Below are 27352 nucleotides of genomic sequence, written 5' to 3' on the forward strand. Positions count from 1 at the left end.
AGGAGAAGCTGGAAAGCATCATTACCTCCTACCAATTATTTTTTACCAATGTTTCTTCTCAAGTTTCTAAAATTTTCTGTTATTTTGTATCCAGGTTCTCACCTGCATTGTCATCATCACGTCATTATTGTTTTATTCCCTAATCTTCAGTATTCATCACCTTCATTATGTTAATGAATTTATCCTTGAAATGCCCCTCAGTGTTAGGAAAAATAATCAACCCATTTTACAGATGAAGCACAGCAAGATTAAGTGACTCACCCAAGATCACATATAAAGCTGTGACAGAACCAGGAACTGAACCCAGATCTTCTAAGTTCCAATGTAGTGCTTTAACCCTAGCCCATCCTTACACCTATTATAGGTGTACTGCCAAATTTTCTTCCATGTTCCTGGAACTGATAGTTCAGCTCATAGAATTGGTACTTCACTTGTTTTGATTGCTGACCTGTTAAAATGAAATGCTAAATAATAAACTATTAGACCCAGCAGTGTGAAGTGTACTAGAACCCTCATGGGGAACACTGGAGAGGACTTCCCTAGTTCACCTCGCAGAACAGCCATGAAGAGAAGAGACAAAAGAGAGGGGAAAGCCATCTTCATCTTGGAAGCAAGTATGGGAGAAAATGTAGGGGCCCCTGCCAGCAATGGAGAGAGAGAGAGGAAAGGGACAAGGAGAAGAGGCTTCCCCCTTTTCAAGCAAGCAAGCAGGAGCCAGTACCGTCTTGCTTCTATCTGGAGGGGTGGATTGTCATTTCATGGGGTGTGTTGGCCTGTTGGGCTTTTGCCCACCAAGTAAATGACTGTCCCAAGGAGAAGGCCCATATTTAAACAGAAATGCCAACAGGGCTGGCCTTAGGATTTATGGTGCCCTAGGCGAGATTATTAAACTGGTGCACCTGTGCCTGATCTGCTCTTAGCAACACAAACATAAGCTTACAGTATTGGAAAACTTGCCACATTCACGTTATTAAAACCAGTTTAACTTAATGAAGCACACTGTAACGCTGATGGACTAGCACTAAAGAAGCAGCACTATAGAAAAAATTCTGATATGACAGAATGATGCAAATAATATATTTTTTTTAATTTATCAAAAATTTATTGGAAATTTATATGAAGAGGTATTGAAACAAAGATTTGTTTTTAATTAAAAGCAATCTTTCTGGCTTTTTTGGCTGCAAAATCAGTAATAATGTCATCGTATGACAAAGACAAAGTCGTGTCTTGTTCCATTGCAAGAATAGCAAGACCAGTTAAGCGTTCCTGACTCATGGTAGAGCGGAGATAGTTTTTAATGAGCTTTAGTTTTGAGAAACTCCATTCTCCTGATGCTACGGTTACAGGAATTGTCAGTAGAATACGAGTGGCAATGTACACATTAGGATATATGTCAACAAGTTTGCGGGTATGAATAAACTGTACAATGTCCATCACCGATTTTGCATGTGGCAACATTGATGACAGTGTACTCAATTCTTCGTACATTTCAAGTCCATTTAAATCAAAACTATCACCGTGCTTCAGGAGGCTCTGTAGGTTCTTGCACTTTGTCATTAGTTGCTCTTGTTTTCCTATTTCGTTGAATTTAGTTATGTCATACAAAAATCCAAACTGTTCATGGTGTACTTGCAAGGTATTAAACCTTTCATCAACAGCAGATACTGCTTTATCCATCACAACATTAAAAAATTCAACCTCAAATTTCTTTTCTGGATCGTCTATGGGCATGATCTGCTGTACAGATTCTTCACAAAGGAGTGTCCCTGGCCTTTTTAACTCATATTAACTATGTATTTACTTTATGAAAGTTGGAGAAAACATTGTGAAAACGTAAAACATTGGCTGCCCAACTTCTGGGCTGGCAAAAGTTATACTGACTCACAGGGAAAAAAAAAAGCAGGAGACTCTTAGTACAACATATGGTCGCTCTATACCAGGGGTCGGCAACCTTTCAGAAGTGGTGTGCCAAGTTCACTGTAATTTAAGGTTTCTCATGCCAGTAATTCATTTTAATGTTTGTAGAAGGTTTCTCTCTATGTCTATATTATATAAATAAACTATTGTTATGATCTGAGGTCTTGGCCACCGGTCCTGCTCAGGCCACTGCCAGCTGAGTAAATGAAACCCCAAACCGGCAGCGGGCTGGTGGCTGGAACCCTAGACAAGGATCCCAGGCCCTGCTTAGCCCACTGCTGGTCTGGGGTTCTGACCACCAACTCCTGCCAGCCAGGATCCCGGCTGCCAACCCCCCCTCAGCCCGCTACCAGCCTGGGATTCTGCTCACCCAGGCTGGCAGGAGGCAGAGTGGGGCTGGCGGCTGAGCTCCTGACTGGCAAGGGGCCGGCAGCCGGAACCCTGGAGTAGCAGTAGGCTGAGTGCTGCTGGCACCCCAGACTGGCAGCGGACTGAGCCACTCAACCCCCCACCGGCCCTGCTCAGCCCGCCACCAGCCCACTCAGCCCGCTGCCAGCTGAGTGAATGGAACCCCAGGCTGACAGCAGGTTGAGTGGTTCAGCTGGCCTGCTCAGTCTACTGCCAGCCTGGGGTTCCTTGGGGGTCCCCAGGCCAGCAGCAGGTGCTGAGTGGGGCCGATGGCTGGTATCCCAGCTGGCAATAGGGCAGCAGCCGGAACCCCAGAGCAGTGATGGGCTGAGCCGCTCAGCATGCTGCTGCATACCATCAAAAATCAGCTCACCTGCCACCTTTGATACGTGTGCCGTAGGTAGCCGACCCCTGCTTTATACACTAGTAAGGAGATGAGCATATTACAGTTGTTAGAGGGTTCTTATCAGGAGTAACAGGCTATAGGAAAGTCAGTCAACATTTTTTGTTTCTCTGATGAAAACTGGCCCACTCCCTGCCTCAAACCAAACCTGTCACTAATAATTGTCAACAACTTAATTTTCTGTTTTTGGCTAAGATATTGATTTTTTAAAAAAAAAAATATTGAAATTGGATTCAGGATTGTTAGCAAGAATTTTTGGCAAACAAAGTTGTTAAATGGCAATCTAAATGGCAACACAGTACTGCTTTCATGCTTGGCTCACCCCCCAGCCCGCTGGTCCAACAGCTGCAATAGACCCCAAAATCCACCTCTTGGGGTGCAGAGTGGCAACAGCAGCAGCAAACCCTCAGGTGCAATCACACGCCAATGGGCACCACCACCAGCCTTACGGACCATGGTGAAGTTAGCACAGCATCTGATCTCAGACAGGTCACCCATGGAGCCACAGCAGTTCATCTTGCCCTGTGCAGCTCCCCCCGGATGAGACAAATCGCTGGCAGCTGCCAGCCCGGGGAGAGGCGCTCCCCAGCTAGGGTGGCCAGATCCAGATGTCCTGACTTTATAGGGCCAGTCCTGATATTTGGGGCTTTGTCTTATATAGGCACCAATTACCCCCACCTAGAGTGACCAGACAGCAAGTGTGAAAAATCAGGACAAGCAGTGGGGGCGGGGGGGGGGGGTAAAAGGAGCCTATATAAGAAAAAGACCCCAAATATCAGGACTGGCCCTATAAAATAGGGATATCTGCTCACCCTACCCCAACCCCTTGTCCTGATTTTTCACACATCTGGCTAACCCCAACCCAGCCCTGTGTGACATTCCAATCCTGGCTCGCTGCCCAGGAAGTGAGTTACTTTCACTTTCATTCCTCAGCAGGCAGCCAGCCTCCCCTCCCCCACAGCACCTCACCCAACCCAGCCCTGACGGAGGGGAGGGAGGAGAGAGAGAGGGCTGCTCCTGGGGAGGAGGGAGAAAGGAGGGGGTGCTCCATGGGGCGGGGGGGAGAAGAATGGATGTTATGGGGGACAACAAAGGATACTGGTTCCAGAGCCACAGAGCCTGCCTCACCTCACCTCAGCCGGGGGGATAGAGTCACACTCACAGGTGAGCTCCTTCCCCAACCTCTACTCCCTCCCCTTTCCAGAGACCCCAGCAGCCAATCCCATTCCTCAGACTGTGCTGCATTCGGCTCTCTCTAGGACCCAGCAGCCCTGCTTCTACACTGTCTGGGCTGCCTGCAGAGTGGTGCCCCCAGGGAGAGTGAGGCCCTACGCGGCTGCCTATTCTGCCTATGCCTAAGGACGGCCCTGGATGCCAAAGAGAACAGAATAATGCTCACCAAATTTGTTCTTTTTATATAAATGAATATTTTATTAATGTTATCAATAGTTTTTCAAAACTGTAATACATTTTCCAGCTCCAAAGAGGTACCGGCTTTAGGATCTATCTGGCTCCTACATTCTATAGATACTGTTTGCGAAGTGGGACTTCCAGCATATAGCCAGCAGTTCAAATTGACCAGTGTTCTGTTTCCTTGGCTCCTGGCTCTGTGTCAGGTCCTTGATACACTAATAAAAATAAATGTTTTCTTCAGGAAAAAAACCCTTTTCACAATTAAGTATTGTGTAAAATGTATATGTGTGAAAATATTGGGATAAAGGGCTTTATTCAGCACTACCTTGCACCTCATGTAGCTACTTTCACCTGGGCAAAGAGAGTGCAAAATGGCAACAAATCTGAATTCTCCGTTCACTCACGTGGGTATTTTCCATCATTGTTCATTCACTTTTTACATATGTAAATGGCAACAAAAGGTGCAAGGTCCATAGTTTTTGTAGCCCAGCTTTGCTTATTAGAAATAATAATATTTAGCATTCATAGACAGCAGTGTAGCCCTATAGATTTTGAGGTGGTTTAAAAAGATGTGCATGCATTTTTATTCCCATTTTACAGATGAGGAAACCAGAGCACAGAAAGATTAAGTGATTTTCTCAGTATCACACATGAAGCCAGTGGCAGAATGCAGAGAACCGCTATCTGATACCGTGATCCTCTGGGTTTGTAGCTTTATCCTGGTGCAGTAACTTGTGTACAGGGAATATACACCTGAATGCTGCTGCTGCCTTTCTTAGAGGGAAACTTGGCCACTATCCGTATAGTTTTAGCTCTATCCATATATTTCAGAAATAAGTTGGATTTTCTTCATATCCAGATGTCCATTTCTCCATTTAGCTAGAGTTGTTTGAAACATGACCCTTAAAGAAAAAAAATAAAGAAAAATGGTTATTCTGCCATTTCTAAATTCTGAGATATTTGCCCTTGATTTATTCCATTAGCTATAAGTTTTGTACAATCAGAGGAGCAAAGGAATATCATATTCTCCATGAGGCTTGGAGTAAAGCTATCTTAACCAATAAGAAGGCACAATGTGGATGTTTGGTTATAATGATTTCAGTGTCTTCTTTTTACAGCATCATTAGGAAGCTGTCATTCTAATAATAATAATTCCCTTTTGACATCATGGAGGTAAAAAGAAATCATCGCTGACATCAAAAATGAGGTAATATTTCAGCAGTATTATTTCACTGAAGATAAAAGGAACTCTTTATTACTCCCAGTGCTTTTAAAGAAAGCTGAGCAAGGCTTATACTGACCCTGGAGCTTATACACTTTAATACATCTATAACCAGTACGAAATAAGTAATTTTAATTGTTATTACAATATTTTTTTAACATAGCTCTTCCTAAAAACCAACCATTTTGTGACTGGTTAAAAGAAATACATCAGTTTTTGGTAATAATTGTGGAAAAACAAGGCTTTCTTAATTTCCACCAATACCTGGGAAACAAGAAAATAAAAAACAACCTAGTATATTATAACCGAGGATAATGTTTCACCCAAATGTAATTGTAGAACCGATATTCCAGAGTTCATGTAGAATGTATACAGAGGTCTGAGCTCTCAGTAGGTGACTTATTACATGTTTTTCTGAATAGATATTTCATTCTCTCTTTGAATGTGTTGTGCACATTTCTGTATGAATTGTTTGTCATTAAAAGGACACTGATACAGTCTGTTTCATCACTTGTAAACAATATGTTTTACACTTTTGTTTGTAAAATCACTTTGGCAACTTCTAGCTGAAATTGGATTCTTTACTACCATTCTCCCAACCCCTTAGGTAGTCATACTAACTTGTAATTGTATGATCTATCTAATCTGTTTCTCCATCCTAAACTAATGTAATGTGGATATTTATGTAGTACTTGCAACTATGGTACCTGGACACCTCAATGAATCTGCCCAAATATGCCTGAACACGCGGATCTGCCTAAACCCAGCATTGTTACTTAGGCAAAATTCCCATTGAATATGGTAGGAATTTTCCCTGAATTAATAACTGCAGGATTAAGTCCTTCATAAGTGGTGGGCTGTTGGTAGTGTTCTTTATTTCTTCCCTAAGAATCATTATTTTTTAAATAAGGTAGAAATCATATGGACTTTGCAAAGACCTAAGAAAGAAAACTTGGGTCAAGTTTTGAGCCTTACAAACTTGACAGCATTTCTTTAACTAAAAGAAGTATTAAGAATTATGGATAACTCCGTGGTCTCACTTTACACTGGTGATCACTTCCTTGTAAATAGAAAAAGTGATGTCTCTTCCAGATCATAAGGCCCCAATTATACTGTTTTATAGTCTTTCCACTGACCAATTATATGTGCTCAGTGCAACCCTTCATGCAAGGGGACCTTGGTCCAGTTGGCTGGTAGAAAAGGGGCATTGCCCCTTTAAAGGCTCCCCTACAATGAGTGACTAGAGGGTGACCAGACAGCAAATGTGAATAATTGGGACAGGCGGTGGGGGATAATAGGAGCCTAGATAAGAAGAAGACCTCAAAATCGGGACTGTCCCTTTAAAATCAGGACATCTGGTCACCCTAGGTGAGTAGGAAGAGGGAGAAGGTTTACAAGGATGGATAGGAAGGGCAGGAATCAGTTGGGGTCAGGTCAAGAGAAGGTCACTGCACTGCCCTTCCTGCTGACTGGAAGAGTGGGGTGGTTTTTGCAGTCCCAGAGAGGCCCTCTTTTACCAGGATGGGGCTGGCAGCATCCAGCCATTCATGAACTTGGCAAAAGGACTAGGCTCCCTCTTGACCCACTGTGGCTATTACACTATTTGCCCTTTTCCTTAAGGGGCTGCAAAGGAATTTTTCCCTCACCCTAGATTGGTCAAGGCATGGTGAGTTTTTCCACTTTCCTAGAGCAGGCCTGGAACCCGGTGGGGTGGAGTAGAGGGATAGGTTATAATGTCTCAATTTAGTACATAAAATCTGGGGCAGATGTCCAGTGCAGGTGCTTGGTATGAAAGGGATATGGTTATCAGATAAAATGGACTGGAAAAGGATTTGAAGGAAATTATTTCTTATGGGAGCTGAGTAAGGCATGTTTGAGGCTCCTACATCTCAGGCAGCAGGGAGCTGACCATCCCCTTCTTTTCCTAGCCCCCTGTAAGGAGCTGTGGAAGGGAGTTTGGGGCTCTTACGTCAGGAACAATGGGGAGCCATCCAGCCTTCCTTGTATAGCTCCCCCTTCACCTCATATGAGCTGAAATTCTTTGGATTTCTATAGAAACAAGTCTTATTTTATGCACACATAGTTTGGATTTTTTCCTCAAGAATTTTTGTGTGCATGAATTGAATGCTTAATTACATTTCCTGTAAACTGAATTTGCCTTTCCACTTTTGAAACTTTTTGCAGTGTCCATTCATGTTTTCTCACTGTATCAAAGCTAATATGAAACACTAGTCTATCTTATTGAAAACCATTATCTTAGTTGGTTTTTATTTTTCATGCTCAAGTGATCGGAGATTTCCTTCTTACCAAATAACAGAATATTATCGATGCTAATGGTAGTTCAAGAAGTTGTATATCTACAAAGGTCATGTAGATTAGTTCAGTGCACTTTCACCTCTCTGAGTCTAAGATTTCTGTCAAAGTAGGCCCTTGTTTTAAGTCAATTCCCAGGAAAATCTTCCGTCTAGTCTGTCTTTTTTCATTACCCACACATAGAGAATAAGGAAAGGGGAACTGGACAAAGTGTTTTCTGCATGCACTGAAGAAGCAAAAGCTGATGCACAATAAACAACATGCATTATGGGTTCTTTTCAGTCACTTTATAGTTAGATGCATTCATAAATTTTGATACGGTTGTAAGAAGCAGACTTTGATGGTACAAAACTCACAGAAGAGCTTTAGATCACTGGAGCAACCACAGATGAAGTTTATGTTGACAATTTATCAGCTCTTCTCCGTCAAGGAAAATTGTTTTTTAGTGCCTGCCTATTAGCAATCACATGCATATTATGAAATTGAGTTTTGGGGAGGACAGCCTGCCATCTATCTTTTCTATAGTTTTTTGCAATGCATCAAGCTAAAGTTAAAACTTTCTGTATTTCAAAATTATGTAAAATACACTATGTCCATAACATAGACACTTAGAAAGAAAAATAGACTAAATACCAATGTAAATCTTAACTTACAGACTTTATAAACGTACAACTTTTGATGCCATACTTAATATATTATCTTTGAGTGCTCTTCATATTCTGCATGCACCACAATTTCAGCCAGTAAACTATTTCTCTTATTTCAGTATTGCTCATCTATTAATTCATATATCATGAAGTGTTAAAATGTTTTCTTAACAAGGCCTGTATGAATTATATTTTTGTAATATTGAGCTGCTAAGGACTGATGTGGAAAATGAAAAAGATGTGTTTAGTTTCTCTTCTGTGTTCCAATATGCTAAGATTTTAATCAATAATATTGTTTTCCTGTAACAATACCTGCCTCAGAGAAAATCTGCTGTGTAGCTGTCAGGATTACACCTCTCAAAATATGTCTGTGATGATTCTTTTAAATTGATAAAAACAGTACACTGTGCTATGTAGAAGGATTGCTGAAAAGAATTTTCCCCGGCCCTTTCATGTGTAACAGCGCTTGTATGGCAGTACATTTATTGTGCTATAAATTCCATCACTGATTTTGGCCAGTTCAGATTGATTCTGCAGTAACTGTAAGTAATGAACCTTACAGACAGAGCCAAAGGCCGGGGAAAAGCAAGCCAATAAACTTCTGGCTGTAGGAATACAAATTGTAGAGTTCATTTAGCTGCAGTTGTTATCAAATCATGCAGCCAGTACCCCACAAAACAGGAAAATATATCCAACAAAATATCCAGTGCCATAGCCCTGCCTTGCTTTAACTTTAGCAGCTAAACTGGGCACTTAACTATTGAAAGTACATTTTTGTACCAAGTGTCCTGTGGGTTTTACCTCAGATTTGAAGAAATTGAAATATAAGGAAAAGTGGTGGCAGAAGCATATTCTACAGGTGACAGGGCCAAGTCCTGCTCCGTTTCGCACCTTGTCCAGCTCCAGTAAGGCCAGGCACCAATGGGATTTCATGGGGTATAAATTAGCATGGAAATCTGGCCTATTGGCATAATTATTAATTCTCAAGCTCTAAACATTTAAATGCCACTGTAATTTCTAAGATCATTGGAAGTGTTTCTTTTTCCTTACTGAAAAGTCCTACAGAACTGAATGATATCCTTTTTATTGGTTATTTTTTAATCATACCATAGAATTGATTGCAGACATTATAGCCTTGCTAAAGAATTCTATAGGATATTTAAAAAAAACTATAAAAAGGATATCATGCTCTGTTAAGGTTTTTAGAGTAATTTGTGTACAATCTTATTGCATTCTGTAGAATCCTATAGATCTCATCCTATTAAACTAAACTAAAATAGAAGATTTCCATAATGGTTTCAACAGAAGCCATGATCATGTAGACTCTGATTCTACAAACCATGTGTGCTTAGCAGTAAGCACATGAATAGCCCCACTGAAGTGAATGGGCTACTCACATGATAAAAGTTAAGCACCTGCAAAAGTGTTTACAGGATCTGACCTAAGTCAGTATGGAAAGAGGTGGGGCCTAGATCCACAGAAGTATTTAGGCACCTAACTCCTATTGAAATCAGTGGAGGCTAGGCACCTAAATACCTCTGACAATCTGTGATATCCTGTAATAGAATTCTCTTGATATAGTTGTCAGCAACATTACGCAAGGAAGTAAGGTACATATTTGAGCCCTCGTCCAGACTAACCCGCGGCATCGGCGGGTTAAAATCGATTGCTCGGGGATCGATATATCGCGTCTAGTCTGGACGCGGTGTATCGATCCCCGAGCGCGCTTACATCGATTCCGGAACTCCATCAATCCGAACGGAGTTCCGGAATCGACACGGAGAGCCGCGGACATCGATGCAGCGCCGTCCAGACTGGTGAGTACCTCGATTTTAGAAATTCGACTTCAGCTACGTTATTCACGTAGCTGAAGTTGCGTATCTAAAATCGATTTTAATTCCTAGTCTGGACGTGGCCTTAGTCTCCATGAAAAGGCATGTCTGGTTTGATGTATGTACATAAGTCATGGCTTGCATACTTATATACCTTACAGTGTATGCATCCAGTGCACTTGTGGGGTGGGGGGAGCACTGATTTGCTTTTGCACATGCACTTTTGAAGATTAGTGCCTAACAGTACAATTCAAATGAGTTTTTCTGAAAGCATCTGTTGATTCTGAGTGGTTTTACTTGAGGCTAAACTTCCTTACATCACAGAGAAACTTTTTGTCTATAGCATTCTCCTAACCTCTCTCTTCTATATGATTTTACTTTATTAATGCACAGGGCCAGGAAACAGGAATGTTTGTAGCAATCTGAATGGAACTTGGAAGGGAGGACACAGGTTGCATGAGGGAGGAGTTTGGAGGAAGCACCCACAAGCCAGTCTCTGTTCACATGGCTGGAAATGATAAGCTGCAGTTGGAGCAGCTCTATGAATAGTCACTTTAATAAACAGACCACTTAGTTTAACAAGGCTGGAATCCTCTCATGTTATTAATCAGAACATGGTACACAAACCAGTCCTGGTCACCTATTCAATATAATCAATTCAAAGCATTAAAAAATTGTGAGGTCACCCCCCTCCAAAAAATTGGTTTAAAAATCATGAGATGTTAAAAATAATAATCATAGAATCATAGAAGATTAGGGTTGGAAGAGACCTCAGGAGATCATCTAGTCCAAGCCCATGATCAAAGCAGGACCAACACCAACTAAATCAACCCAGCCAGGGCTTTGTCAAACCAAGCCTTAAAAACTTCTAAGAATGGAGATTCCAGTACTTCCCTAGGTAACCTATTCCAGTGCTTTACCACTCCTAGTAAAATAGTTTTTCCTAATATCTAACCTAGACCTCTCCCTCTGCCACTTGACACCATTGTTCCTTGTTCGGTCATCTGCCACCACTGAGAACAGCCTAGCTCCATCCTCTTTGGAACCCCATTCAGGTAGACAAAGGCTGCTATCAAATCCCCCTCACTCTTCTCTTCTGCAGACTAAATAAGCCCTGTTCCCTCAGCCTCTCCTCATAAGTCATGTGCCCCAGCTCCCTAATCATTTTTGTTGCCCTCCACTGGACTCTCTCCAATTTGTCCAAATCCTTTCTGTAGTGAGGGAGTCTCAAACTGGACGCAATACTCCAGATGTCCAGCTTTTCTAAATAGTCCTTAACCTGTTCTTTCCCCACTGAGAGCTACTCCCCATACTGTGCTGCCCAGTGCAATAGTCTGGGAGCTGACCTTGTCTGTGATATATGTATGGATCTTTTTACTTGCCTTTTGGTTTCTGGGCGTTCAGAGTTACACTTGAATTACCATTTTCAATCTTTCCTTCACAAACATGAGGGATAAATGCTTGGGTATTTTAATAAAAGTTACACTGAGAGTCACAGTGAGGATGAGGAACCGGCAGAGAGAGCGATGAGAATGGGAAGTAAAGGAGCAGGAAGCTTTGGATGCCTGCTTGGAACTCCAGGAATAACCTCTGAAATCCAGGAAGAGCAGCTGAAGGAGAAATGTTGCTCACTGTCTTCCTTAGGAGTAAACATTTCAGCCAGCATGTGTGAAAGCATGAGGAAGAAAGCTACCGGGATAGTGCTTGGGGGTGTGCTATAGACTACCGGGATCTGATTTGGATATGGATAAAGACCTCTTTAATGTTTTTAATGAAGTAAATATAATGGGAGACTTTTACTTCCCAGATAGAGACTGGAGGACAAGTGCTAGTAATAATAATAGGGCTCAGATTTTCCTGGATGCACTAGCTGATGGATTCATTCACCAAGTAGTTGCTGAACCAACAAGAGGGGATGCCATTTCAGATTTGGTTTTGGTGAGTAGTGAGGACCTCACAGAAGAAATGGTGTAGGGGACAACCTTGGTTTGAAAGTTCATGAGCTAATTGAGTTCAAACTAAATAGAAGGATAAACAAAAATAGATCTGGGACTAGGGTTTTTGATTTCAAAAGGGCTAACTTTAAAAAATTAAGGAAATTAGCTAGGGAAGTGGATTGGACTGAAGAACTTATGGATCTAAAGGTAGAGGAAGCCTGGAATTACTTCAGGTCAAAGTTGTAGAAACTATCAGAAGCCTGCATCCCAAGAAAGGGGAAAAAGTTCATAGTCAGGAGTTGTAGACCAAGCTGGATGAGCAAGCATCTCAGAGAGATGGTTAAGAAAAAGCAGAAAGTCTACAAGGAGTGGAAGATGGTAAAGATCAGCAAGGAAAGCTACCTTATCAAGGTCAGAACATGTAGGGATAAAGTGAGAAAGGCCAAAAGCCATGTAGAGTTGGACCTTGCAAAGGGAATTAAAACCAATAGTAAAAGGTTCTATAGCCATATAAATAAGAAGAAAACAAAGAAAGAAGTGGGACCGCTAAACACTGAGGATGGAGTGAAGGTTAAGGATAATCTAGGCATGACCCAATATCTAAACAAATACTTTGCCTCAGTCACTAATGAGGAGCTTAGGGATAATGGCAGGATGACAAATGAGAATGAGAATATGGAGGTAGATATTACCACATCCGATGTAGAAGCCAAACTCAAACAGCTTAATGAAGTCTTGGGATGCATTAGGCAAGGAATTTCCAGTAGAGATAAGGAGGTGTTAGTACTGTTATACAAGGCATTGGTGAGACCTCATCTGGAATGCCATGTGCAGTTCTGGTCTCCCATGTTTAAGAAGGATGAATTCAAACTGGAACAGGTACAGAGAAGGGCTGCTAGGATGATCCGAGGAATGGAAAACCTGTCTTATGAAAGGAGACTCAAAGAGCTCGGCTTGTTTAGCCTAACCAAAAGAAGGCTGAGGGGAGATATTACCAGGGATTATTACCAGGGAGGGAGAGGAATTATTTAAGCTCAGTACCAATGTGGACACAAGAACAGATGGATCTAAACTGGCCATCAGGAAGTTTAGACTTGAAATTAGACAAGGTTTCTAACCATCAGAGGAGTGAAGTTCTGGAACAGCCTTCCAATGGGAGCAGTGGGGGCAAAAGACATATCTGGCTTTAAGACAAAGCTTGATAAGTTTGTGGAGGGGATGGTATGATGGGATAGCCTAATTTTGGCAATTAATTGATCTTTGATTATTAGTGGTAAATATGCCCAATGGCCTGTGATGGGATGTTAGATGGGGTGGGATCTGAGTTACTACAGAGAACTCTCTCCTGGGTGTCTGGCTGGTGAGTCTTGCTCACATGCTCAGGGTTTAGCTGATTGCCATATTTGGGATAAGGAAGGAATTTTCCTCCAGGGCAGATTGGCAGAGGCCCTGGATGGGGTTCGCCTTCCTCTGCAGCATGGGGCACGGGTCACTTGCTAGAGGATTCTCTGCACCTTGAAGTCTTTAAACCATGATTTGAGGACTTCAGTGGCTCAGACATAGGTTAGAGGTTTGTTGCAGGAGTGGGTGGGTGAGATTCTGCGGCCTGCATTGTGCAGAAGGTCAGACCTAACGATCATATTGGTCCCTTTTGACCTTAAAGTCTATGAGTCTATGAAAGAGTTACATCAGGATGAAGATATGGGTCTGTCATTCCAGAGGAGTGACACTTCGCAGGTAGGAAACCTCCAGAGTTGTCATGAAGGTACAGATCCTGCTCCTACTGAAGTCAAGGGCAAATCCCCCATTTATTTCAATAGGAACAGGTCTGAAATAATCACACACTTGAAAGATGGGTTATTGTCTTTTGACTCTTTGCTTTGAAAAGTACAAATCCCAGATTAGCAGACTGATGGTTGATTAACACTGCAAAAGGGAGAGAATTCCTGTAACATTCTCTTGTCCTTTAATAAAACAGAGAGAAAAGCCTAGTTAAACACAAGAAACGTTGGCAGATGTCATGAAACACCACCACTGTATCTCATGTATAATGTGATTAATTTGAAAGTTATTTTCTGGTAACCTGTTCTTAAAAAAATGTATTTTGGTGGCATATTAGTAAAAGAAATTAATCTCTCTGTATTAAACATGCCAGCTTTTGGATTAATTGCATGAGCACAATAATCAGTTAATAAATGTTAAGCAAACAAGGGAAAATCAGTGAATTAAAAATTACTAAATTGATTCCAAGTGCAGATAATCCAAGAGACAGCCATAATTCTTCAGTGTAGACCTAAGAATAGGATCTTGTCTCAACAGTTCCTGCTCCCCATTTGTCCACACCTGGCATTTAAAACAATGCAGTTTTATTATGATTTTTACAAATAAATTACTATCCGTAATCTAACTTGTTACATTAAGTGGATTACAGAAACACTGTCAAGGAGAAGGTCAGAACTTTTCAAAGATCATTCATCTCTACGTGAAATAAAAGTTGGCTTCTTCGAAAGAAACCAGATCCTCGCCAGGTGGACCACAGCTGATTGGGATGCTCCACCAACTGAGTGAATCAGAAGTTTTTATAATATGGCTGGGTGAAATGCTCATTGCAAAGAAATTTTAACCACAAAATCTGCTTGATTATGTGTTTCTGAATTTCACAAAATTGGAGTCATTTTGACAAAATTCAGTGTGAAGCACATTTCACTTTCTGGACATTTATGAAAACTTGGAAAGCCTCTTTCACTCATTTATATTTGCAAATTCTGAAAAAGCTGAAAGAGGAGAATAAGATGGCTTTGTATCCTTACAAGCCACGGTGCATATAAGCACATTGCTCATAGGACACTGGTCTGGGATCCTGACACTCCTGATTTGTTCCCACCATTGCTACTGATCATATTTAAAAATGCTTTGTATGTCTGTATCAGTTTACGAACATTATGCAATTGTGTCTGACAGCTACCAGATAAAGCAGGTATTTATAATTGCTCCCATTTTTCAGAGTGGGGAACTAAAACTCAGAGAGATTAAATGATTTACCTAATATCACACAACTAGGGAGACCAGACAGCATGTGTGAAAAATCGGGACGGGGTGGGGAGTAATAGGAGCCTATATAAGAAAAAGCCCCAAATATCAGGACTGTCCTCATAAAATCGGGACATCTGGTCACCCTACACACAGCTAGTTGTTTTGTTTTTCCAGAACCAGGGTCTCAACCCATGTTTCCTGAAGGCCACACTAATGTCTAATACATTAGATTACAGTACCCTCTTACTAACAGCACCAGACAAATCCCTCTTTGTGTCTCAGGTTAAACATGAGGGTTTAATTATACTTATTTACTTACTCTACCTGTGACTATGGACACTGGGTCCGACAGGGATCGGTTCTTGGCCCTACGCTATTTAACATTTCTATCAATGACCTGGAAGAAAACAAAATCATCACTGACAAAGTTTGCAGATGACACAAAAATTGGGGGGTGGTAAATAACAATCAGGACAGGGCACTGATTTAGAGTGATCTGGATCACTTCGTAAACTGGGTGCAAGCAAAATTAATGTGTTGTAATATAGCTAAATATATACAGTTAGCAGCAAAGAATGTAGGATGTACTTACAAGATGGGGGACTCTATCCTGGGAAACAGAGACTCTGAAAAAGATTTGAGGTTCATGGTGGATAATCAGCTGAACATGAGCTTCCAGTGAGAGCCAGTGACCAAAAGAGTTAATGCAATCCTGGAATGCATAAACAGGAGCATCTCAAGTAGGAGTAGAGAGGTTATTTAACCTCTCTATTTGGCATTGGTGCAACTGCTGCTGGAATACTGTGTCCAGTTCTGGTGCCCACAATCCAAGAAAGGATGTTGATAAATTGAAACACACATTGGAGATGGTTCAGAAAAAAAGCCACAATAATTAAAGGATTAGAAAACATGTTTTATAATCTAGACTCAAGGAGCTCCATCTATTTAGCTCAACAAAAGAGCAGGTTAAGGGGTGACTTGATTGCAGTCTAGAAGTATCTGCAGGAGGAACAAGTATTTAATACTGGGCTCTTCAGAGAATGGTTTAACATGATCGAATGGCTGGAAGTTGAAGCTTGACAAATTCAGACTGGAAATAAGGCATAAACGTATAACAGTGAGAGTTATTAACCACTGGAACAATTTACCCATGGTCATTGTGGATTCTCCATCACCGATAGTTTAAATCAAAATTGGATATTTTTGTACAAGATATACTCTTGTAATTGTTTGGGGGAAATTGTAAGGCCTGTGCTATGCAGGAGGTCAGACTAGATGATCACAATGGCCCCATCTGGTTCTGGAATCTCTGAATTTATTCTGTGCATTTTCAGATTTCACCTGTGATAAATGTCCTTTCCCTCATTTGACAAATGAATCATAGAATCATAGAATATCAGGGTTGGAAGGGACCTCAGGAGGTCATCAAGTCCAACCCCCTGCTCAAAGCCAACTAAATGGCAAAATGGAAACCCAGGGAAATAGTAATTTGTCAACTAGGAAGTGGTGTCTGGCAAATTAGGCATAGGCCTGGGAGTGACGAGATTTGGGTTCTGATACTGTCTTGCTGTGTGACTCGTGGGAATTTTACTTCATCTCTATGGATCTCAGTTTTCACATGCATAAAATGGACGCTGTGGACCTGAATAGTTGCCTTGATTCTGAAGGCATAAAGTCTGCCAAGACCAGCAGCCTGGAGCCACAAAGTGGTCACTGCCATTTGAAGAGGGCCTATGGCCAGACTGGAGGCAAGTGCACGGATTCAGCTCATCTCATGAGGAGTCCTGGCAGGTATGTATAGCTACACTCTCCAGGGAGGGCAGGTGTGCAGTCAGTGGAACTTGTGCTATTCTGGGAAAAACAAGCAAGCATTAAAACAAAACAGTTTTTTGTTTCTGTGAGATCCTGCAGCCAGAGGCAGATTAAGATAAGATTGATTGGGCCCCTGGGCACAAAGAACCCTGTCACCTCCTCACCTCCACTACAGCCTCCCCCCACCCCCGCTCCTCCCCTTCCCCCCCACACACATGGCCCTGCCTCCTGGCCTTGCCGAAAGTCAGGCTGTGGTAAGAGCTGCCCACTACGGCTGGGCTTCTGTGGAGAGCCCTGAACCCTCCACCTGTCCTGGATGGCAGGAACATGGGCCGGGGGCTGCTCTTGGGCACCCCAGCTCCTTGCCCAGGGCAGGTGGAGGGTCCAGGGCTCCCCATAGCTGTCCAGGCAGCATAGAAATTATTATGAATGAAAATAAATGGTTCAATACACTAAAAACATGGCTATCGTAAAGTTGTCATCTTGTCAATACATTGTTTGGTTTTGAATTAATAACCTTGCTGATACTTGTGGCAATAGTTTTGGAGCCTGTAGTTTCAGGTGAGTGAGAATGGACAGCTGCAGCTGTCTCTACACATACTACAGCATTATGCCAGAGAACTCTGCCTAAGTGCCAAAATTGTAATAGCTGAGAAATGAGTTTTTTTATTAAAATGGTATTGTCTATTGGTAAAGGTTGGAGACTGGGAGTCAGGACTCTTGAGTTCTCTAACCAGCAGTGATACTTGTTGCACTTTGTGCTTGACTGCAGGCAATTCACTTAACCTCTGTGTGTTTCACTATATACATGTGTAGAACAGGGGAAGGAGAGGAGTTGGGAGATAGTGAGTGGGAGAGGGGCTCAGGGGGCCAAGATTTACACAGGAGGGAAGGGGAAGTAGAGGGGCTTGGAGTGTGGGGAGCAGCTCTACAGAGGAGGAATATGTTTACTGCTTATGCTACTACAGCTCCTGCATCTGTCTGACCTTACCAGCGGGCGGGGCCTTAAGGGGGAGGAGGAGCAAGGTGGCGGAACCCTGGAGGAGGAACAGGGGGCAGAGCTGGAGTTACGGCTTGTAGGGGGCCCCCAACTGGCTGGGGCCCTTGGGCATGGGCCCATACGGTAATCCGCCACTGCCTTCAGCAAACCACATTAGCACAAGCAATAAAATCACAGTATTAATGGAATTAGAACAGTATTTTCAAACTTTTCTATATCGTGACCCCATCTTAAAACAAAAAAAATTGAGATCCACCCTCCCAACTAGCCACAAAGCAAGAGTCTGCTGCCTGCGACTCGTCCTGAACCTTCCCAGGACCCTTTTTGGGGTTGCACCCCACCCCGGTTGAAAAATCATGAGTTGGAACACACGCACACATTATTTTAATTGCGGCAATTTTGGGGAATCCATTTCTTTCTTTACAGACAACAGCATGTTCTACCCTTTTTCTATGTATAGGGAAAATACATTAATATAAAATATTTTTGTTTTATCTGTCCTTGCTTGCTGTGCAGAGAATCACCTAAGGTAATGGTTTGGCTGCTAAGAACTACATCAAATAAAATCCTTTATTTCTCCCTCCCATGACAGGAATGCAGACAATGCTTCTGAAGAATATGTATTATTGGTTATCTTTAGTGCAATAAGACTGCATTGCCAATGACATATCTGATCCTGGCCAACTTTTTTTTTAACCTTTTCACCATCTTTCAGCTGCAGAAGGATGGAGCCAGCCATGTTTTTGAACCGGTCCAGTGAACCTTTGCACTGTAGTAGATAATACAAGAGAGCTTTTTGCGAGTTTAATTTCAGATTAAAAGAACTGTCAGAATCTGGATATGAGAAGCGGCTGGTGAGATTATGTGCATGGGCAAAGTTGATGATTGCTTCATTAGAACTCTGCACACTTCAAGAACCAAATGCTTTCAAGTTTCTTTAAATGGTGTTAGGGGAAAAAATATCCTCGAGGCATTATTTTTAAAGGGGACTTCAAACATTCCCTGAGAAAAAAAATACAACACTTTTGAACACCAGGGGGTTCTCAGGGAAAAATCTTTCTCACGGAAGCTGTAAAACTGGAGCCATCTTTTGAGTCTGAGTTAAAATAATTGTTGGCCACAAATCAAGGTAATTTTTTAGATGCAGACTAAGAAAGAATCTGAGGCGCTCCAGATTCCCAGCTTAGACCAGCAATATTTAGATTCTGCAATAGATAATTTAGATAGGAGTTAGTTACAGTAGCTAATTTTTAAACTTAACCATGTTTCTTGTTTATCCATGGAACTCCGCATACAAGTGAATTCTAAACCTTGCTAGAAACACAAGAAAATCCTCGGTTCTTAATCTTTTGTTTGTACAGGCCTTATTTCTACAGTGAGAGTAGATATTTTAGATATTTGAGACTGTAGATTTAAAAACAGTTGTGTAGCAAGTGGCTGTGTACGGGTAAATCTGCTCATCTTGAGTCCTTCAGCAAATGGTCTGCTTTGGAGGTCATATCAAAGAGATTCTTCTTCCAGCTTAAACCTGTCTTTTCTAAATAGATCTCAACCTGAGCTCATTTAATACATTGATGTCTGGTTTTTTAGTCATTATACTTGCTGTATTACATATCAAAAGGACTCTTGAGAAATTCCCTAGACTTGATAATTCTAATTTCTTATGTATAACTACTCTATATTCACTCTGAGGACTGCTGTATTGTATGCTAAACCATGAATTGTAAAAATTGATCCCTTTGTATGTAGGTTTGTATTAAATTGAGATACTTTATATTTTTCCTGTTTGTTGCCACACTTGGGTTCCTGGTGTCAGTTTGTATTTGGCTGCTTGAGCATATTGAAGTTTTGCTAGTGCTTATGATGTTCTTGCCAAGAGCCCTCTTGCAGCAATCTGCATTAGAACAGTCTTTGTGCTAATTACTTCAAAAATATTCTTTTTTAAAACCAGTTTTTCATGGCTACTATTTCAGGTTGCAGTGTGGTGATTTCAATTTTAATTTTTTTCTTTTTCTTTTTTTTTGTAATGATCTTCTTGAAGTGCTTATTTGTAGGCTTTGGAGTATGAAAAAGTACTGCACTGCTGACAGGCTGAGTTGTTATTAAGACATCTAAATAGGAAAAGGGTTCAAAAGCATTAAAAATAAAACCTGGCATGTCGCATTACTAACTGCACACACATATTCAAAGAATACTTTTTAATAGTGGAATGTTTGGTCTTCTATTTATGGTTTTGATCATGAAATTGAATGGTTTTATAATCTCAGCTGTAGTAGGCATGATTACAAAATGTTGTGATGTATGATCCCAAGAAAAAATATGTATATTAGATTCCCATAGATAGTTTATGCTATATGGCTGATTTTTTTAATAGCAACTCTATATCACTTTCTATTGAGACGAAACCAGGATGTTGTACAAGTCCAATTAATACAAAATCACACCAAAGGAAAGAGAACCTACATTACTGTGACAATGAATCATAATGTATTTCACAATGAAAAGAATGAAGTCTATTCTTCACAAGAGGGTGGAGGACTGGACTATGTCACGTAAAAGGAGACCAGGTCTCTTGATCCTGCAACTGTTATTCACAGAAATAGTCTCAGTGCAGGATTGGACCTCAGATCTAATTCTGAGATGCAAACAATAACCATAATAAGAATATATGTGTATAACAGTATACTATGCAGATAAACAATGAAATCTAATATATTATCCTATAATAAAACAATGCAGATGCTGTTACGAAATAGAATGAAAAGTCAACATTAAAATAGGGCACCTTAATATTAATCTATTACTATATAAAATTTTGATGTCAAAATATATTATTATTAATTGTTCTTCAACTACCTCTGTTCTGCTGTTCATTTCCCAGATCTTTATGACTTTTCCCATTTAAAAACAGCCATTACTTTTACAATGGCAGCTTTAAGAATTGTTTCTTTATCACACTGTGGGCCCAATTCTTTACTCACATTGAGAAGGAGTAGCTTAGTCTTCTGGTATTCCCATTCATCCAAATATGACCATACAGAGGAAGGAATTTCTCAATGTGAAAGAGGAGGGCAGTGTCAGGCCCTTAATCGTTTTATTCATAGGCTTTTCATCATTTCCCCCCATATATTTTATTATAATAAGCAACTGTGATGTGCCTGGTAAAATTAATAATCAAAGGTGTTAAAGGATGATTCTTTTATCCATTTTTCCACACGTGCAGTGTTTTATTGGGGTAAAAGCCTGGATTTCTTTCTCTGTAGGTTAATTATTGATGTAAATTCTTCTTTATCACAATAAATTCATCTACATTTCCTTTTGGAAAGTCTACAGGTCAAATTCTGGCTAAGGCAGGGGAAGTGGCATAATAAGCAGTCTTGTAGGCCAATTGCTCCTTTTCCTCCACTAGTAAAGTTCGCCCTCTTGCAGTGGAACGTGTATGGTTCCAGGGGAACTCATTGGGGGAATTCTTGTGTAGAGACTGGGACATGTCCAGAGTAACCACTGCTGTGCAGATGCATTAATATGTTTCCTGTGTAGATGGGAAGTGCTGTATAATATCTCCAAGGATGAAGTAGTGGCCACCATGCCTTTAGTTATCCCAGAGGAGTGTGTGAGTTACTGAAAGGAGAGGGAAATAACTGCAGTGTCTCAGAAACCACTGTGTGATAGATGTTGACTTTTTAAACACAAAATACGCCCTGAATCCAGACATGTTAACAATTTCATTTTAAACCCGTTTTCTGTTTTCCAAGTGAGTTTGGCAGGTGTATATGAAGGGATTGCAGCTACTAAAGAAAAATCTGAACTAAAAAATATTTATTTGTTCAGTATACTGTATGTCCTATTTGAAATCAGACTTGTGCTTCAATGGGTCCTGAAGGCCACAACTTCTATGGTTGATAGATAAGGCTCACTCAGTATTCAGTGTGAATAACATTAATAGTGAGCTTGCTGCACCCAGTTGCTAAGCTAGTTGTACAAGTTCATGGACTACCTGCCTGTCCTGTCCCATTATTTATGTGTGTGTGTGTCTGTGTGTGTGTGTGAGAGAGAGAGAGAAGAAATATTTATATATGTTAAGAAAAACACAAGACAACTGGCCACAAATAGCAGGAAAAGGTGGAATGATCTTTACGTTTCTGGTTCTGTGAGCTTTCTTTTCCCAGTCTCAGGACAAACAGTCGTATAAGTTACAAAGGCACTGTAGTCTCTGTGTCCATTCAGGTCAGGAAAGGGCTTAACTATTTACTAAATATTTTATATTAGTAATGTGATTATTTAAAAATAAGTGTTAATTTAAAAAAAAAGAATAAAGAGACGTTTGTTTAATTGTAATTTTGTAAAAATACTGTATGGTTTACTTCAGTGGCTCAAAATAAGTGTTCAAGGTTTGAAAGAATTCCATGTTGCTGTCCTACAAAAGATAGAGTATCACTATTAGAATAAGCAAAATATCAGCACTTGTGCACACACTAACCAACTGTGTGTTAATTGGGTAAGTGCATGTGTTGGTTGACTGGTGAGACACCGAAGTAGCCATATGCATGTGCATTTAGCCATTTTATATACACAGCTACCTATCTTTGCACACAAATAAGAGTGTACAATAGCTCTGCACGTTTTTCATACATGATCCTCATGAGAAAATTTGGTTCTAAATGATCGCATGACCATCAAGGAGTTAACACCCGGTTAAGACAAATAGCCTGAGCTCACACTTCTGTCAATGGGCTGGTTTAAATCTGATGGCAAACCAGGACAGTGATTTACATATGGAACAAAAGAAATAGTTTTTAACTTTCTTTTTAATGGAAGTTTAAGTTTTTGAAGAACATAGGAAAATCTGAAAAGTGAAATTCACAGATTTTTCATGCCTGCAGGTTTTCATTGCCCTAGGTAATACATGTCCTTATTCCTTACATCACATATATGTGAAAAATAATAGACATAATATTTAAAGATGTCTTTTGATGAAGAAAATCTTTCCATCTCTAGAGGTGAGATTTAGCTCTAAAGTACAATGAGCAAATTCCAGATGTATTTTTCAATTACTGGGCTTTCCTTTCCTTAAGTATTAACAGAGGGAAGGTTTTATCAAGGTCTTTGTGATGTGCTTGTTTATAATGAGTAGACATTAGTAGAGCACATCTAAGTGCTTATTGCTAACAGATGACTAAGAGGAACATATGGCAGGGAAAAGAAATATATGTTTGTCCAAGCATACTCATCATCAACTGTGTTTACATGTAGTTACAACATCTTGCACATCCATTCTTGTATCAGAGGAAAAAAAACAAAAGCGAAACAATGTGGTTTTTTTTTAAATATGTGAGTGTCAGGTAGAGTTAATTTAGAGTACTTTTTAACAAGAGAATTACATTTTTCAGTGCAGAAGATTTTAATAGGGTTTTTTTTTAACTGCTTCATCCTGATGCCTTTACAACATTATACTTCTTATACTCATTATACATTAAAAGTCCTACTGTGATTAAATGTTTTTTAGTTCACACACCTATGCCTTTAAGTAGAAGTTTAATAGGACTGGGTGACACCATGAGCAATAATAGAGGTGGGATGAGTTTATGCCCTGACCTGTATTTAAGGTCAAATGCAGATCAGGTCACAAGCGAGGCTCTGTTTGGCAGGCTTATAGGCCTCTCAGATCAGAATCACCAGTTTGCAGCATCTTCTAACGGTCTCTGATCAAAACAGATTCTGGACTAGAGACCTGATCCAGTTATCACAGACATTAATGGGGAGTCTTACCATTAACTTCAGTGCACACCATTAACTTGGGAAGTGCACCGACAAAGTTTTGGGGGAAGCTCCACAGTGGTTAATGTAAAGAAGTTTTGTTAGGCTAGATTTACACTGCAATCAGGGATCTGATTTGCAACATGGGTCAGCATACCTGCATGGCTAAAATAGCAGTAAAGATGCAGCAATATGGGTTGTACAAGTCTGTCTGGGGACGTACAAAACAGTTTATATTTCCACTTAACGTTCATTAAAGTCATAGTACTTTGTATAGGACGTTATGGTCTGCTGCTGTGGGATTGATTGGACCAGGACCGCCCAGAGGGAGGAGGGCCAAGTGGGGCAATTTGCCCCAGGCCCCCACGAGAATATAGTATTCTATAATATTGCAACTTTTTTTTACGGAAGGGGCCCCCGAAATTGCTTTGCCCCAGCCCCCTGAATCCTCTGGGTGGCCCTGAATTGGACATGAGTCTTAGCTACATGGAGGTAATTTACCCAAAAAATTCTACCAGTTCTAATGCTAGTTCAGTTGAATCAGTGTTAAAAATCGTGACAGGCACAATATAAATAAGGCCCTGACAGCTAAAACTAGTATTACAGCCAATTTAGATTTGTTACAGAATGGGTTTTACTGAAATGGAGATAGCCATGAGAACGTTGCTTGAACTGGAGTTCCCACCTCTTTTAATACTGATTCAACAGAACGTGTCAGAACTGACGGGAATTTGTTGCAGATTTTCCCAGCGCAACAGCCAAAATTCAATTTAGATCTGACCTTCCCCAAAATTTGAAGCTGTTTCTTATACTGAGGACATGGTTCAATCCATGATAGAGTTAAGGACCAGCTGCATGGCTTGAATCCAGATACAAACTTTCCTGAAGTTCCGCAGTGCTTGAGTATAGCAGAGTTAGCATTGGTCAATCTCTAGTGATGGTGATACAAACTCAGAGCTGCAGATTCACTGAAAGATCAAGGAAAAACTGGATACCAATTTAATAAGCACTTGTTCAGAAACAAATCTTTTTGACATTTAGCACTGAATGACATGAAGTATTCCAAAAATAGGTGTGGGAAATAAAAAATGAATCTTAAATAAGAGGTATCTCAAAGTTCTCCCCAAGTGCTAATGCAAACTTCAAACATTTTAGCATAGGCATTTCTTAAAAAAAAAAAAAAAAAAGCATTTAGCCTAGTACATTGAGCAAAGGATTATTTTTTATGTTATTTCTGGTTTCATTAAAAAGCAACATTTTTTTCCAAGCATTTACAGATTTGTGTTTTTGCAGTAAGCTGAAGTTGCATGATAAAGTGAGAGAGATAATGGTAAATAAGCATATGTGTAAGCCTAGCTAGAAGGAGCAAAGTATGCTATTTGTATCCCTCCTGTGAAGTAAATCCTGTTTCTTGTAGCTATTTCTTCATTAGTTAATAAGGTCTTGCAAAAAATGTGTGATTGAAATGGTATTTCTGCATCCTTGCCTCTAGGAATGTCTTCAAATATTCACCCAATAGTTTGCCCTCTGAAGATTCATTGAGTATGAATTTACGTAATAATTACCTCAGATGTGGATGATCATAAATCTACAACTGAAATGGACAAAACCACAAGATAATCATCCTCTCCATTCAGAACTACCTCACTGATTGTGGTCACAAATGTAAAATGTTGGATAAAAAAGAGATTTTTAAAGATTGTGAATCAAAAAAACCCTTCAAGCTTTAATTCATTGGTCTATTAGCTTAAATGAGATTTAATTTTGGGTGCACTAGATGGTTTAAGAGATTGCTAGTGGAACACAGAGTCTTTTACCACTAACTCACTGCTAACAATAGCTCTCATATCAGTAGTGACCAAAACCTTCAGACTGTTATCTTATCTTTGTGAAATGAGTTTCCGTTCCCAGTGGATATGTATCCACACCATCACAGCTGGCACATGTTGGCATCTTTGTTGGCACTCTCAGTAGAGATGCTGAGGACTGAATGCACCATGAAGTCTGAACTTTCTGTCCTCAAGGCCTTCTTTCCAGGCTGATATTGAGATGCTGTCGGGGCTAAAGGTGTGGACAGTTTGCACTGCCACTGCCCATGATGTCCCTGTTGTGTGAATATAAGCCTGCAGTCTCCCGAGCTGCCAATCTGATACCTGTCACAAGTACTATTCATTTTAATTTTTTTTCAAAGCACATCATTTTATTTGTCTACAGTAAGGCTTCTGAGGCAGTTGAGTCAGAAATTATAGGTCAGTCCTTTCCCTAGTTTCATAATCATTCAGCTTCAGCAAGCAGCACTGAGTAGCAATCTCAAATGGAGCAGCTGGATCTCCTGGGTATATTTTGCTTAGTGTTCATCGTGTAAACAGGGGAAAGAAAACCTCTGCCTCTCATTCAGCTCCAAAAGTTCTCAGCACGTGCACAGTGCATTAAGCTAAATCACTGCTTGACTAGTAACTCTGCAGCTGTAAAATGCTTGGTTTCTGCGCAGAGAACCCATTCAAGGCTTCTCGGTTGAACCCATTGATCACTTGCAGGTTCATGCTTCTTGTATTGCCAACCACAAAGAAGTAATTCAAGGATGTAAGTAGTGTCTCTAGGATGTAGATGACTGGTAATTCAATTAAATGGGTCCTGGAAAAGTTTCAAAGCTGCTGCTCCTTTTGCCTCACATTTTAATCTCCAAATGTTTTAAAATTAGTCTTCCCTTCCTACCCTCATTACTTCAGTTTTATATCTCTTACTTCATTCCCTTGATTTTCTAATTTGTCCTTTTTCTTTCTTTCTTTGAAAAAAAAATCAATAACACAGAAGTTCTGAGTTTCAGATTTGATAAATTGAAACATTTGGCTATTATGTACTTTTCTTCTTTCTTGCCATGAGGACATTTAGGACATGTTGACAGCCAATATTAATAAGCTTAACACTGATTCTGGCAGTTACTAAATATAATTTTTGATGGAGTTAAGTGCTCTTTAGAATAACAATGTTGTCCTTTAAAAAAGATGATGTCACATTTGCATCATGAATTCATTGGGGTTTCTTTTATTCTTTTTATTTTGCAGGTGATCCATATAACAGGCCGGTTACGACTGAGAGTGTCACTGTCCCACGGGCGGACAGTCCCTAGCCAAATCATGGGGCTTGTAGTTGTGGCTCATGCTTTGCCACCTCCTACAATCAATGAAGTCAGAATCGACTGCCACATGTTTGTTACTCGCGTAAATATGGACCTCAATATCATTTACTGTGAAAATAGGTACAGCATTTCAGCTCTCGTTTTTCAGTGTTGCATGCGTACTCTGTATTCCATGGCTTGGTAAACAGCGGAGTTCAGACTCCTGGAGTGTCAGCCTGGTGCCATATGAGAGCACTAAATTCACTGTCGTCGTTATTAATTATTCAAATCGGAGGAGTATGAAGGAGGTTTTTTAATATTAACATGACAAGTTTCATGATGTCTCTATGTTTGGAAATGAAAAAAAAAAAGGAAACATACTATTTGAAGTTTAATTCCCCCACATTCCTGAAATACTTTGCAGAAGATGCAGTCTCATTTGAAATTCTATCTCTGCTTATTGGAATGGAGGACTTGGTTGCTATGAGGGGTCAGATGGAGCAGGTGACAGATTGGGGAACAATGTCATGGGAAGCAGGA

General features: G+C 40.4%; 1 protein-coding gene across 6 annotated transcripts in view; it reads left to right on the forward strand.

The window, feature by feature from the left end:
- Positions 1–27352, forward strand: part of NPAS3 (neuronal PAS domain protein 3) — an 828174-nt gene that overhangs the window by 756708 nt on the left and 44114 nt on the right. For all 6 annotated transcript variants that reach the window (XM_050953865.1, XM_050953867.1, XM_050953868.1 and 3 more), the window contains one exon: positions 26760–26953. In XM_050953865.1, the coding sequence (XP_050809822.1) occupies positions 26760–26953 (194 nt within the window). The remainder of the gene's footprint in view (positions 1–26759; positions 26954–27352) is intronic.

The sequence above is a fragment of the Gopherus flavomarginatus genome, chromosome 5 (genome assembly GCF_025201925.1).
Source record: "Gopherus flavomarginatus isolate rGopFla2 chromosome 5, rGopFla2.mat.asm, whole genome shotgun sequence".
NCBI classification, from domain to species: domain Eukaryota; kingdom Metazoa; phylum Chordata; order Testudines; family Testudinidae; genus Gopherus; species Gopherus flavomarginatus.